This window comes from Podarcis pityusensis, assembly GCF_964106645.2.
Source record: "Podarcis pityusensis genome assembly, chromosome: Z".
Lineage (NCBI taxonomy): Eukaryota > Metazoa > Chordata > Lepidosauria > Squamata > Lacertidae > Podarcis > Podarcis pityusensis.
In genome coordinates this window covers 13,446,514-13,459,089 of record NC_138044.1, presented here as the reverse complement: position 1 = coordinate 13,459,089, position 12,576 = coordinate 13,446,514, and the positions used below count along the sequence as shown (strand labels likewise).

General features: G+C 50.6%; 1 protein-coding gene across 2 annotated transcripts; it reads left to right on the top strand.

Annotated features, from left to right (window-relative positions):
• Positions 1-6,404: 6,404 nt before the first annotated feature.
• Positions 6,405-11,678, top strand: LOC308468186 (uncharacterized protein). Of its 2 annotated transcripts, none has more exons than XM_080990161.1 (3): positions 6,405-6,496; positions 9,431-9,533; positions 10,290-11,678. In XM_080990161.1, the coding sequence occupies exons 2-3, from the start codon at positions 9,500-9,502 to the stop codon at positions 11,195-11,197; spliced, it is 942 nt and encodes a 313-aa protein (XP_080846287.1). In that variant the 5' UTR covers positions 6,405-6,496; positions 9,431-9,499; the 3' UTR covers positions 11,198-11,678. The 2 variants fall into 2 exon arrangements, with proteins under 2 accessions (XP_080846287.1, XP_080846286.1); XM_080990160.1 differs by having other exon boundaries at positions 10,287-11,678.
• Positions 11,679-12,576: the final 898 nt, after the last annotated feature.

Sequence of the window (12,576 nt, the reverse complement as noted above, 5' to 3'; positions counted from 1 at the left end):
CTACATATTTTTAGGCACCAGGCAAAAAGCTTTCTTTTCAGCCAGGCTGATTAACATTCCATGTTCTTTTAAATGTGTTTGGTTGAATGGGGTTATTGGCTTGTTTGTTTGTTTTTTTGTTCTTGCTTTTATTATGTGAACCGCCCTGTGATCTTCGGATGAAGGGTGGTATGCAAATTTAATAAATATCAATAATTATAGTAGTTCAGCTACTGTGCTGCCTTTGAATCTTATCCACTGCACTTTTGGGGGGGCCTTTAACACAAAGGCATGGGAAACCTGTGGCCTTAGAGAGGTTGATGGACTACAGTTCCCATCTCCCTCAGCCAGCATAACCCCTGACTAGGGCTGGGGGAGAAGTTAGTTTCTGCCCACATTTAAAGATGAATCTATCTGATTTGAACTTTCCAAAACCATGTCCAGATCAAAATGCAGCCTCCCTTCTCGGAATTTTGCAAGCCAGATCTCCAGTCATGTATTGTGTACAGAATTCTATATATTGGCTTGAAGTGTGCATAAAGATGTCTATATTAATGGGAACAAGATACAAAGATGTTGGGGAAATTCCTTTGCAAAAATGTGTGTATCAGGCAAAATTGCATAGCAAACTGTTTATATTAGGAATAATTTACATCAAAAGGCTGCTGAATTTCCAGGAGGACTTAAAAATAAATAAATCGCAAACCAATGTGGAAAGGGAGACTTAAAATGGGGGGGGGGGGAGGGAATGAGAAACAAAAATTGATAGGTTTGCCCATCCATACCTACTAGTAACAATTGGTGGAGGGAGGTTTTTGAGCATGTCCAGAGTGCATCTCTCAATCCACAGAGCAGCAGGAATTTGCTATTAGGATTGCTGGCTCCTGTTTTCTGAATGGCAGCATCATATACTGTATATGCAGGAGGCTTTGTTGTTGTTATGTAGTGTAGTTTCACCCTGGGCCAACAGGGGGATACTGTATATAGTTTTCACTCAGGTCTGTAGATAGTTTTCACTCAGGTCCGCGCCAGTTATTTTTGGCGGGAACTCTGGGCTGTTGTGGTTACAATGTTGATAGCCGGCTGCCTATAAATACAGGCCGACTGAGCTGTTCGCAGTCAGTTCTATTCCAGCTTGCCATAATAAAGAGCTACTTGAAGAAATCGCTGTGCCGGCTGCTATGTCAACCCACGACCTAACACTGGCGACGAGGATGGGATCGATGGACATCAGAGCACAGCCAGATGCGGCCAGCCTCTGAACTGAGCTGAATCACTGAGCTGAATCACAGAGCGAAATCACTGAGCGAAATCACTGGGCAGAACCAATTCAGAGCTGACTGTTCTGGCTGGAGCACTGTGTTCCATCCATCGCCCTTCACGCCGGCATCGGAATCATGGCTTCACTTGTGCCTCTACCGCCGTTTGCGCCAGCCTCTGAATCATGGGACTCCTACCTCGCTCGGTTCGACTGCTACCTCCAAGCCAACGAGCTGACAGCAGTATCACAGGATCGGAAGCGGGGCCTATTCCTCAGCCTCTGTGGGCCTGAGGTGTTTGAGACGGCCCGAGCGTTGGTTGCGCCTGAAGCAGTCCAGGCAACACCATGGGACACGATCCAAGAGAAGCTCCGCAACCACTACGCACCAAAGCCGTCCAAGATTGCTGCCCGCCATGCGTTCTACCACCGGAACCAGGCAGAGGGGGAGTCAATCAACAACTACACCACCGCCCTGCGACAGGCTGCAATGCACTGTGAGTTCCGAGACTTAGACGATGCCCTGATGGATCGAATCGTCTGCGGGGTCCGGGACATCCTTCTGCAACGGCGCCTCCTAGCCAAGCCAGACCTCACGCTACAGAAAGCCATTGAGGAGGCTGTGGCCTCAGAAGCTGCTGAACGCTCCGCCCAGGAGATCCGCAAGTCCAGCAGCCCACGTCTTGCTAGGGAGCCAGTTCCGGTGCATCATGAAGAGGCCAGCAGTGAGGAGGCATCCTCCAGTGAAGACGATGACGTGCACCAGACAAAGCGGGAGCGCAGGAAGTTCCAACTGAAGTCCAAGGGCCAACCGGAATGTGCTGGCTGCGGAGGCAACCATTCCCGTGCCCAGTGTCGATTCAGAGACGCCATCTGTAGGAAGTGTTCCAGAAGGGGCCACATCGCTAAGGTCTGCCGATCGGCTCCGTCTGACACCCCCCCTTCATCGACTCGCAAGTCCAAGTCTTCACTCCAGTCTGCCAAGGAAAGTTGTTTCGCTCTCACCAACTGCCACTGCCCGTCTGGAACCACGATTGGCCAAACCGACTCGCCTACGCGACGCAAGCTGAACGTCACGGTGCTCATTGAAGGAGCTCCATGTGACATGGAGATCGACACCGGGTCTGCCCTGTCCATCGTGTCATGGAGCACCATCAAAAGACTGGTACCCAGAGTGTCCAAAAGGCAACTCGACTCTCACCGCGTACACCTGAGAGACTACCAGGGAAACGACATTCCCGTGGTAGGCGTTGGCCGGTTCCGGATCGCCTTCAGGGATTTTTCGGGCCTGCTCCCGTTGGTGGTGGTCGAAGGTCAGCGGCCAAGCCTCCTAGGGCTAGACTGGTTTGATGCCCTCGGCCTGGAAGTCACCGGCATCAACTGCATCTCTAACGCAGAGACTGAGGGTCTGGTCAAAGACTTTGCCGAGGTTTTTGACGGCACCTTGGGCCAATATACAGGTACGCCCATCTCCTTTAGCCTTGATCCACAAGTCGCCCCCATCAAGCTAAAGCCACGCCGGGTTCCCTTTGCTCTCAAGGCTAAGGTGGACGAACAACTGGACAAACTGATCGCCCAAGGAGTTTTGGAGCCGGTTGACCACGCAAAGTGGGAAACCCCCATCGTCACGCCTGTCAAGCCAGATGGGTCGGTGAGAATCTGCGCTGACTACAAGTGCACGATCAACAAGGCACTTCAGCAGCACGCTTATCCGGTTCCTGTTGTCCAACACCTGCTGCATTCCCTGGGTGAGGGTAAGGTCTTCGCTAAGCTGGACCTTGCCCAAGCCTATCAACAACTGCCAGTCGATGATGCCACTGCTGTAGCCCAGACGATCGTCACCCACCGGGGGGCATTCCGTTGCCGCCGGTTGCAGTTCGGGGTGAGTGTGGCTCCTGGCATCTTCCAAAGCCTTATGGAGCGTCTCCTGCAAGGGCTTCCAGGCGTGGTACCATATTTTGATGACGTCTTGGTGTCTGCAGACTCACACCAGCAGCTGTTCGAGCGCCTCCGTGCCGTGCTGACCAGGTTCCAGGAGGCCGGGCTCAAGGTAAAGAGGGAGAAGTGCCAGATCGCCGTTCCACAGGTAGAGTTCCTGGGCTATCTTATCGATGCCTCCGGTCTTCATCCAACCACATCCAAGATCCGCGCTATCCAGCAGGCCCCCACTCCAAAGAACAAAACGGAGTTGCAGGCATTCCTGGGGCTGCTGAACTTTTATAACATGTTCCTGCCCCACAAAGCCACAGTGGCTGAGCCTCTTCACCGACTCCTTAGCACTAAGACGCCTTGGGCCTGGGGTCATCGGGAGACGGCGGCCTTCAACGCGGTCAAGGCTCTCCTTTCTTCAGACAGTGTGCTGGTACAGTACAGTGAATCCAGGCCGCTGGTCCTTGCCTGCGACGCCTCACCTTTTGGCATCGGTGCTGTCCTTAGTCACCGTTTTCCAGATGGAAGAGAAGCACCGCTCGCCTACTTTTCCAGGACACTATCTCCGACGGAACGGAATTACAGCCAGCTCGACAAGGAGGCATTGGCACTTGTGGCTGGAGTGAAGAGGTTCCATGAATACCTCTATGGCAGGACTTTTGACCTCATCACTGACCACAAGCCACTCCTGGGCCTCCTCGCCGGTGATCGTCCAACTCCACCGGTCCTCTCACCACGCATGCTGCGATGGACTGTTTTCCTGGCTGCCTACCACTACCGGCTCATCCATCGCCCGGGGAAATCGATGGGCCATGCCGACGCCCTCAGCCGTTGCCCTCTTCCAGCATTTGTGGAGGACCCGGCTCCAGCTTCATCGCTCCTTCTGATTGAGGATCTTCCGGCAGCGCCTGTATCGGCTGCCACTGTGGCCTCCGCATCTGCCCAGGATCACACCATCAGCCGGGTGCTCAACTGGGTGTGGAGGGGGTGGCCACAAGGGCCCTTTGCATCGGAGTTCCAGCCCTTCGCAACCAGACAACATGAACTCTCAGCTCATCGCGGCTGTCTGCTGTGGGGAGACCGCGTCGTGATTCCCCAGGGACTCCGTCAGCGCGTCCTGGAGGCTCTGCACGTTGGCCACCCGGGAATTGTCAAAATGAAGGCGTTGGCTCGGTGTTACGTCTGGTGGCCTAATATGGACGATGCCATCACTGCCTGGGTGTCCGCCTGTCAAGCGTGCCAGGAGTCGAGGCCTGCACCACCGGCAGCTAAGGGACACACCTGGGAGACGCCAAAGACACCCTGGTCGAGGGTGCACATCGATCTGGCTGGCCCCTTTCACGGCCGGACCTTTATGGTAGTGGTGGACGCCTATTCCAAATGGCTGGAGGTCGCCCTGATGCCCTCCACCACTACCGAAGCTGTCATCCGGGTGCTGCGGGGCCTGTTTGCAACGCATGGGTGTCCTGATGTCCTTGTCTCTGACAACGGACCGCAGTTCACGTCAGGCACGTTTGAGCGGTATCTTTTGGGACTGGGCATCCGCCATGCCCTAACGGCACCCTTTCATCCATCCAGCAACGGGCAAGCGGAAAGAATGGTGCGCTCGACAAAAGAGGCACTGGCGCGCCTGGACCGGGGAGACTGGCATGAGCGGGTCGCCGAATACTTGTTCGTGCAACACATCACCCCTCATGCGGCCACAGGGAGGAGTCCTGCTGAACTGCTTATGGGCCGCCGCCTCAGGTCACCGCTCGACCGGCTACACCCAGACTTTGCCGTGGCTGAACCCCCAGGCTGTGCCAACGCACCACGGTCATTTGTCCCAGGAAACCAGGTCTTTGCCCGGAACTATGTGGGGGACATCCCTTGGGTGCCGGCCACAGTAGTGGGAGTCACTGGACCTCGCTCGTACCAGGTGGCACTCGAAGACGGACGCTTGTGGCGACGGCACATAGACCAGCTTAGGCGCAGGGTTGGGGACTTGGACACTACCGAGGTGCCCCCAACTGCGCTTGCGGCTCCAGAAGAGACACGTACAGATGGCGAGGCCCCACCTACACCTCCCTCGCAAACTGCCAGCGTGGAGCCGAACCAAGCCGTTTCAGAACAGACTCAGACCACTCCACTTGCGGAGGCTCCACTCACAGCAGCGGATCCAGGGGAGTTGGTTCCAACGCCACCTAGGGTCGCACCACAGCCTCAGCGAGAACTGTGTGGCCCTCCGGACTTGGCTACCAGTCCCCGGCGGTCTGGCAGAGTTTCCAAGCGCCCAACTCATTTAAAGGACTATGTTGTTGGACAGGTATCACTGTTGGTCTAAGTATGGGAAATGTAACCGATATGCTTTTGTGCCTAATTGAACCATTACGCGTAGTGCTGTATATAAGGAAACCATTACGATTGTAACTAACGCCTTATCTTGGTGGGGAGGGGTGTTATGTAGTGTAGTTTCACCCTGGGCCAACAGGGGGATACTGTATATAGTTTTCACTCAGGTCTGTAGATAGTTTTCACTCAGGTCCGCGCCAGTTATTTTTGGCGGGAACTCTGGGCTGTTGTGGTTACAATGTTGATAGCCGGCTGCCTATAAATACAGGCCGACTGAGCTGTTCGCAGTCAGTTCTATTCCAGCTTGCCATAATAAAGAGCTACTTGAAGAAATCGCTGTGCCGGCTGCTATGTCAACCCACGACCTAACAGTTGTCATGCTGGGAAATGTTTCATGCCCTTATTTTTTGTTTATAACACATTTAATTTTTTTGCACAGGAGCACAGTAATAGGGGGACACACAGTGTATAATAGGTTGCATGTAGGGACTTAGCTGTAGTGTATTCGGTTGCATGTATCTTAGTAACAGAGTACATGTCTCACATTTGAAAAAGTGCTAGGTTAAATCCTCAGCATCTCCAGGTCGGGATAAGAGAGACCCAGGAGAATCTCTGCTAATCAGTGTGGATCTAGATGGAACAATAGACCTGAATTACTGTAAGGCAGCTTCTGATGTTGCTGGGATGAGATCAAGCCAGGTGTGACTTCTCTGCAGAACCTGTACAAATGAATTAAGCCCTGGCTTGTATGCACTCATTATGTGTTACGCCCAAAACTAAGACGTACTAGCTTTAGGACCTGGGGGAAACTGTGCCTTGGAGGGAGGAGATCTTCTGTTAGTTGCATACCTGTGATAACATCTACCTGTATGCAGATGAGAGGTGTCTGCAGGGAAGTTGGTGGTGCCAGGTTGAAAGAGCAGTGGGCAACTTGAAATTCAACAAGGGAACCTTTTCGTGGGGGAGTGGAGTGTACCCCATTTGTATGTGGAAAAGGCGGTAAGTATTTGCTCTTTTCAAGACTTGTTCTCCTTGGTTCTATAATAACTTTTTGGGGGAGAGGTGGTGGGGAACGAACCATTTTATGTTTCTTGCAAATCTAGAAAGTGCCAGGAATCTGAGAACTTTTGCCAACTTTTGTGCATACAGCAAAGCATGAAGTAAAGGAGAGTCTAAACATCTCAAGAATGAAGACAAGAAGCAATCCCAAATATTTTCAGTAAATAAAACCAGACATCATTTTTGGGGTGGTGGGCAGATAAGGTTATCAGGTTTTGCACAAGCGCCTGCAGCTATGCTTTTAATGGGCATTGTCTGAGCTGCAGTCAGAGGAACTGCCTCAGTCTGAGCCAGACAATTGGTTTATCTAGCTTGCCTTGTCTACTCTGACCAGCAGAAGCTCTCCAGAGCCTCGCTTGGGGGGGGGTCTCTCAGCTCTACCTGGAGATGCCATTGGAGATTGAACCTGGCACCTTCCACATACAAAGCAGATGCTCTACCACTGAGCTATGGTGCTTTCCAGGAGCACAGGATACCTGCTTTAGCCCAAGTACTAATCGGCAGCAGCAATCCAGAATTTTAGGCAGAGGTGTCTCCCAGCCCTACCTGAGGTCCCAGGAACTGAACCTGGGACTTCCTACATGCAAAATGGTGATGCTCTTCTGCTAAGCTACAGCCCCTCCCAATAAGATGGCTGAATGAATATTGTTAAGAGTTTGGTCAGGGGAAGACCCCCACCTAAACCCAAGAAATTAATTAATCCAGCTAATGTCTGGGATAGGAATGGGAAATGCAGGCTACAGAACTGTGTCAGAAAAGGAATCCATGGGCCAGCTTATGCAAACCAGTCTGGCCTGGCTGGTTGAATGCAAACCATTATGAAACAGTGGCCAGGTACTATACATCAAAGAAGGTTCTCAGGTCTGTGCAAAACAGGAGTGACAGGGAGGGGGCGCTGAGGTGACAGGGAAAAGTATAATTTCACAGGAGGCTTGGGGTTTTGGCAAGAGGTGTGCCAGGAAGGAGAGCAAAGGCTAGTTCTCCATGAGCTGATGGGAAGGCCAGAATTTTATGTGGAGGGTGTGGGGGTGTGTAGAGGTCAGAACCACTTTGGCACTGGCTGGAGGAGACTGCACCAGGAGACCACGAGCCATGACTGGCTGCTGTTTTGGACCCAAGTTTGCTGAAGATATGAGAGGGGCAATGAGAGACACATCTGGGGTATAATGTTCAGCAACCCCTCCATGGCAGGTATCCAGGTGTAAATATGTGTTAATAAGCCATATTTCTTAAAGATACTAGCCTCTGCTGTGCCTCAATATTCCCAACGGAGACACAACCTGGGTAAACACTTGGAGCCCCAGGAATCTCTTACAGCTCATGGGTATTGGAGTGGCATGTAGCACTGGTGTTAGATGTGGGATCTGTGTTTGCCCGAGAGCAAAAGTGAATGGTAGTGTGCATGCAGCTGAAGAACTATTGCCTTTAAAGTGATTGAATATACACTAGTGGAAACTCAGCAGAGAGCTCTTCATTTTTCTCCCTCTTTAAAACTTTGCCTTTAGCCTACTTTGTCCCACCTCACTGGAGTGGCCAGTGTTTATTGATCACTTTGTCGACAAAATGGCACCATTCTCTGAGATCATCCTATAAAAACTGCCAGGCCTTTTTTTTTTTTATGGCTCATGACAGATCATAAGAGTTTATTAGCATTTCAGTGCTAACATTCCCTTTATTGCCAAAGTTCAGAGTCAAGTGCCGATCCTTATATGACAACACCCAGACACAAGAAAGCAGAAGTTGTATCCCCAAACAAGTTCGGAGGAACCCCATTGTTTGCAGAAATACAAAAATATGGGGGGGGGCAGAAATGCTAAATTGAGGGAGCTCCCTGCCCCCCAATACTTCCCAGCTAGGACTGAGTGTACTCACTGATCAGCCTCCTTGGAGGGTTAGTAGAGGCTGGTCCATTGGACATGTAGAGCACTGCCTCCACCAATCTCACCATGCCCTCAGCCAGCCCCCAACCTATCTGCCTTCTTACTTGCTGTCAGTCTATGCCAGGGGAAGAGGGAAGTTTTTAAACTCACAAGTGTATATATAAAGGTCTAACAGCCTATAATTTCATGCTTTACTTTGCTGCATGTGCTGTGATTTTTAAATCTCTGCTGGGGTTCTGTCACCAAAGAGTACAATTTATTTTTGCTCCTGTGGGAGGAGAAGGTAAAGGGACCCCTGACCATTAGGTCCAGTCGTGACCGACTCTGGGTTTGCGGCGTTCATCTCGCTTTACTGGCTGAGGGAGGCAGTGTACAGCTTCCGGGTCATGTGGCCAGCATGACTAAGCCGCTTCTGGCGAACCAGAGCAGCTCACGGAAACGCCGTTTACCTTCCCGCCGGGGCAGTACCTATTTATCTACTTGCACTTTGACGTGCTTTCGAACTGCTAGGTTGGCAGGAGCAGGGACCGAGCAATGGGAGCTCACCCCATCGCGGGGATTCGAACCGCTGACCTTCTGACCGGCAAGCCCTAGGCTCTGTGGTTTAACCCACAGCACCACCCAGAGAAAGGAGGAGAAAGGTGGAGCCAAATTACTCCCCCACTTTCCCATGTCTCTCTCTCTCTCATTACCAGCATCTCCAGGTAAAGATTGGGAGAAACCCTTGCCTGAAACCCTGGAGAGCCATTGCCAGTCAGAGTAGACAAGACTGGACTATATGCACCAGCCGTCTGATTTGGGATTAGGCAGTTACCTAAATTTCAGTCTCGGCAGCCTACTTTGTGTATCTGACAAACTGGGCTCTTGTCTATGCAAATGTTTGCCACAGAGAATGTGTTGGTCTCTTAAGGGGTCTCAGGGGTCTTGGCTGTTTTTGCTACAAGAGGCTAATTTAACTGGGCCACTCTCCTCTTTTCCTTCTCTCCATACTCAGTAGGTGCCAGATGTAAGAGAGATGTACCTATAGATGAAGATTTGTGGGAAATGACCCTCTATCCAGAGAATGGCTCAAAACATGTCTGCACTCCAAGCTGAAAGTAAGTCGCTGGTGTAGGTGTGGCAACTTCTTGGCATTGTCTTTTGCATGTGATGTGCAATAAACCTTTGGAACTCACAACCACAAGGTGTTGCGATGTCCGCTACCAAATAAGGCTTTTAGGTAGAGGCAAATAGCTCTGTCTAATGATAAACCTGCATGCTTGGACATAGGCACTTGCAACATAATTTATTTTACTTATTTATCCAGGGAGGTCAAGGTGGCATACACACTTCTCCTCCTGTTGCTTTTATTCTCACAACAACCCTGTGTGGTAGGTAAGGCTAAGAGTGTGTGACTGGGCCCAAGGTGACCCAGCGGGCTTCATGACTGAGTGAAGAAATGAACTCTGGTCTCCCATGTCCTAGTTTAGCATTCTAACCACTACATCACACTGGCTCTCAAAGAAGGGGTAGAGTTTTAAGGGGACCAAAACTGGAGACAAGGGCAGCCACTGGGGTGATTATTAATGCTTCTCTGTATTAAAATCAATCCATCAATCCAGACCCCACGAATAAAAAGTTATCACAGCAGGCAGAGAAGTTCCAGCTATGTTGGATTTGGACCTGCAGGGAACATTCCAAAATGTGACCCTCTTCCTTCAGAGTGAAATGGTACAGCCATACTATTTCAGGTCTCTACCACCAGTGTTATGCTTACGTGTGTGTGTGTGTGTGTGTGTGTGTGTGTGTGTGTGTGTGTGTGTTGTTTTTAAGACCCTGCTTATGAGCTTTCCTTTGCTTCTCTGTGCTAGAAGACCAAGACATGCAAGGGATGTGGAAAGATGTTGATGATGAGGAGACCTATTTGTTTGACTGTAGAAACTTCCCTGAAGAACCGTGTTGTGAACCCTGGAAGCGTGCAGAGATGGAGGCCAGAGAAAGATCAGCTCCTTCTGCCTCTACCGAAACCCCTGCACCAGACCTGCAAGACTCTGATTTCCTCCCTTCTGTTTCCCTTGCTGCCTTTTTGGCCCTCGTGTTTGTCTTTGTTTCTATGATCCTGCTCCATCATGGTAACAGCCACTTATCCTTGGATGACTACAGGGCTGCGAGCCCCACCAAGAATCAATTGCCCAAAAGCCGGCTTGGACTCCTTCGCCTTCTCTTCCCAAACCAGCCAGAAACTACGTGGCAGATTCTGCAGCAATACATATGTGGCCAGCTGGGAGGGACAAATCCTGACAAACCTTGGGTCCTGGTCACCGCTGGGCTGGGTGATGCAAGAAGCACATTTCTGTGCCTCACCAAAGCAACTCTTTCCCTCCTGACGGAGGAGAGTGCCGTGAAACTTCGATATCTCGAGCAAAGTAGTGTCTGGCTTCCCTGGAGGGGCATCCTGGAAAATGGGACCTGTGATATCTCTGCTGCAGAGATTTATGTGGGGCAAAGTCTTGTACCTTACGGCATAATGGTGTCCACACGGAGCTCTGTGGATGGAAAACGGTTGGCCACCAAGATCAACCTTGCTGTTCTGCTGAATGGTATCAAACGAGCACGGGAAGAGTTCCTCCTCCAAGTCTTCACTCCCAGACTGGTGTCTGACATTTTGAATACTGTTCTCTTTGCTGATAGGGCAGTGGATAAATTGGTGGCTTCTAATGGGAGCTTCCTTGTCCTCCTGGTAAGGTCTGAACAGTATTTGGAAAGTGGTTTTGTTTGCTGAGGAGCAGGTGTCTGGAACGCCAACACTCTCAGAAGAGGACACCTTCTTGTCAATGTCTAGTGTGGCTGCAGAGTAACAAGAGAGTCTGGATAGCATGCATTAAAAAACAGAAGCCACTGTTCCTTGGGTTTTGAAGATTATATGGGTTAAGAAACTTTCAACCTGAATTGTGACATCAGGAGCGCTACCCTGGTTCCAGTCAGCTGTATTCCTGGAAATAAACACACCCAGTATTGTCTACACTGACTGGCAGCAGTCCAGATTTTAGGCTGGGTTCTCTCCCAGTCCTATGTGGAGATGTTGCAGGAGACGGATCCTGGCATCTTCTGCATACAAAACAGATACTCTGCCATTGAGCTGCAGCCAGCAAGCCTGGAGGATTAAATGCATCCTGTTTGTCCGAATCACTGGCTGGCCACTCACACACCTATGGAAAGCCCAGAAGCAGGACCTGAGTGCAACAGCACTCTTCAATTTCTAATTCTCAACAACTAGTATTCATAGCCATACTGCCTCTGACAGTGCAGTGTGTTATAAAGCACATTGGGTTGGAAGGGAGAAGAGGTTCTTTTTTTGGCAACTGAAACAATGCACAGAGGTAATAAGACCAAGGACTACAGTTACCCAGCTGCACCACTAAACTGATAGTCTGAGGTATACTGCCTCTGAAACTGGAAGTTCCATTACAGTATATTATGGCCAATGAATAAAGGATGGTACCTCTGGAATTTGGGAAGGGAGGGAAGGATTTTAGTGGTTTGCCAATTGGCTTTGCCCATCCCAATGAGGGTGATTGGTTGTGGGGCGGGCTTGCTCCATGTTGAGACACCAGAGCGGAGGGGAAAGGGGAGGGGGGCAGGATGTGTGTTAGCCTGGCTTCCAAATGAGAAGCAGAATGATGGGAGTTTTGTGTGTGATGAGAGCATGAAGGCAGTTCACAAACACATATCCAGAGTAATCAGAGGATATTTAGTATTTTGCCAGTCTCTTCAAGCAGCACTGGGCAATGTGCTTCCAACACGTAAATCTTGCTTAGCCAGCTAATTTTTATGACCCCCCACAACATGACCTTTCTGAAGATAAATTTGAGGAGCAGTATGCTTTTACTTGGGATGCTGGTGGCGCTGTGGGCTAAACCACAGAGCCTAGGGCTTGCCGATCAGAAGGTTGGCAGTTTGAATCCCCGCGATGGGGTGAGCTCCTGTTGTTCGGTCCCAGCTCCTGCCAAACCTAGCAGTTTGAAAGCACATCAAAGTGCAAGTACAGTGGTACCTCGGGTTACATACGCTTCAGGTTACACACTCCATTAACCCAGAAATAGTGCTTCAGGTTAAAAACTTTGCTTCAGGATAAGAACAGAAATTGGGCTCCGGTGGCGC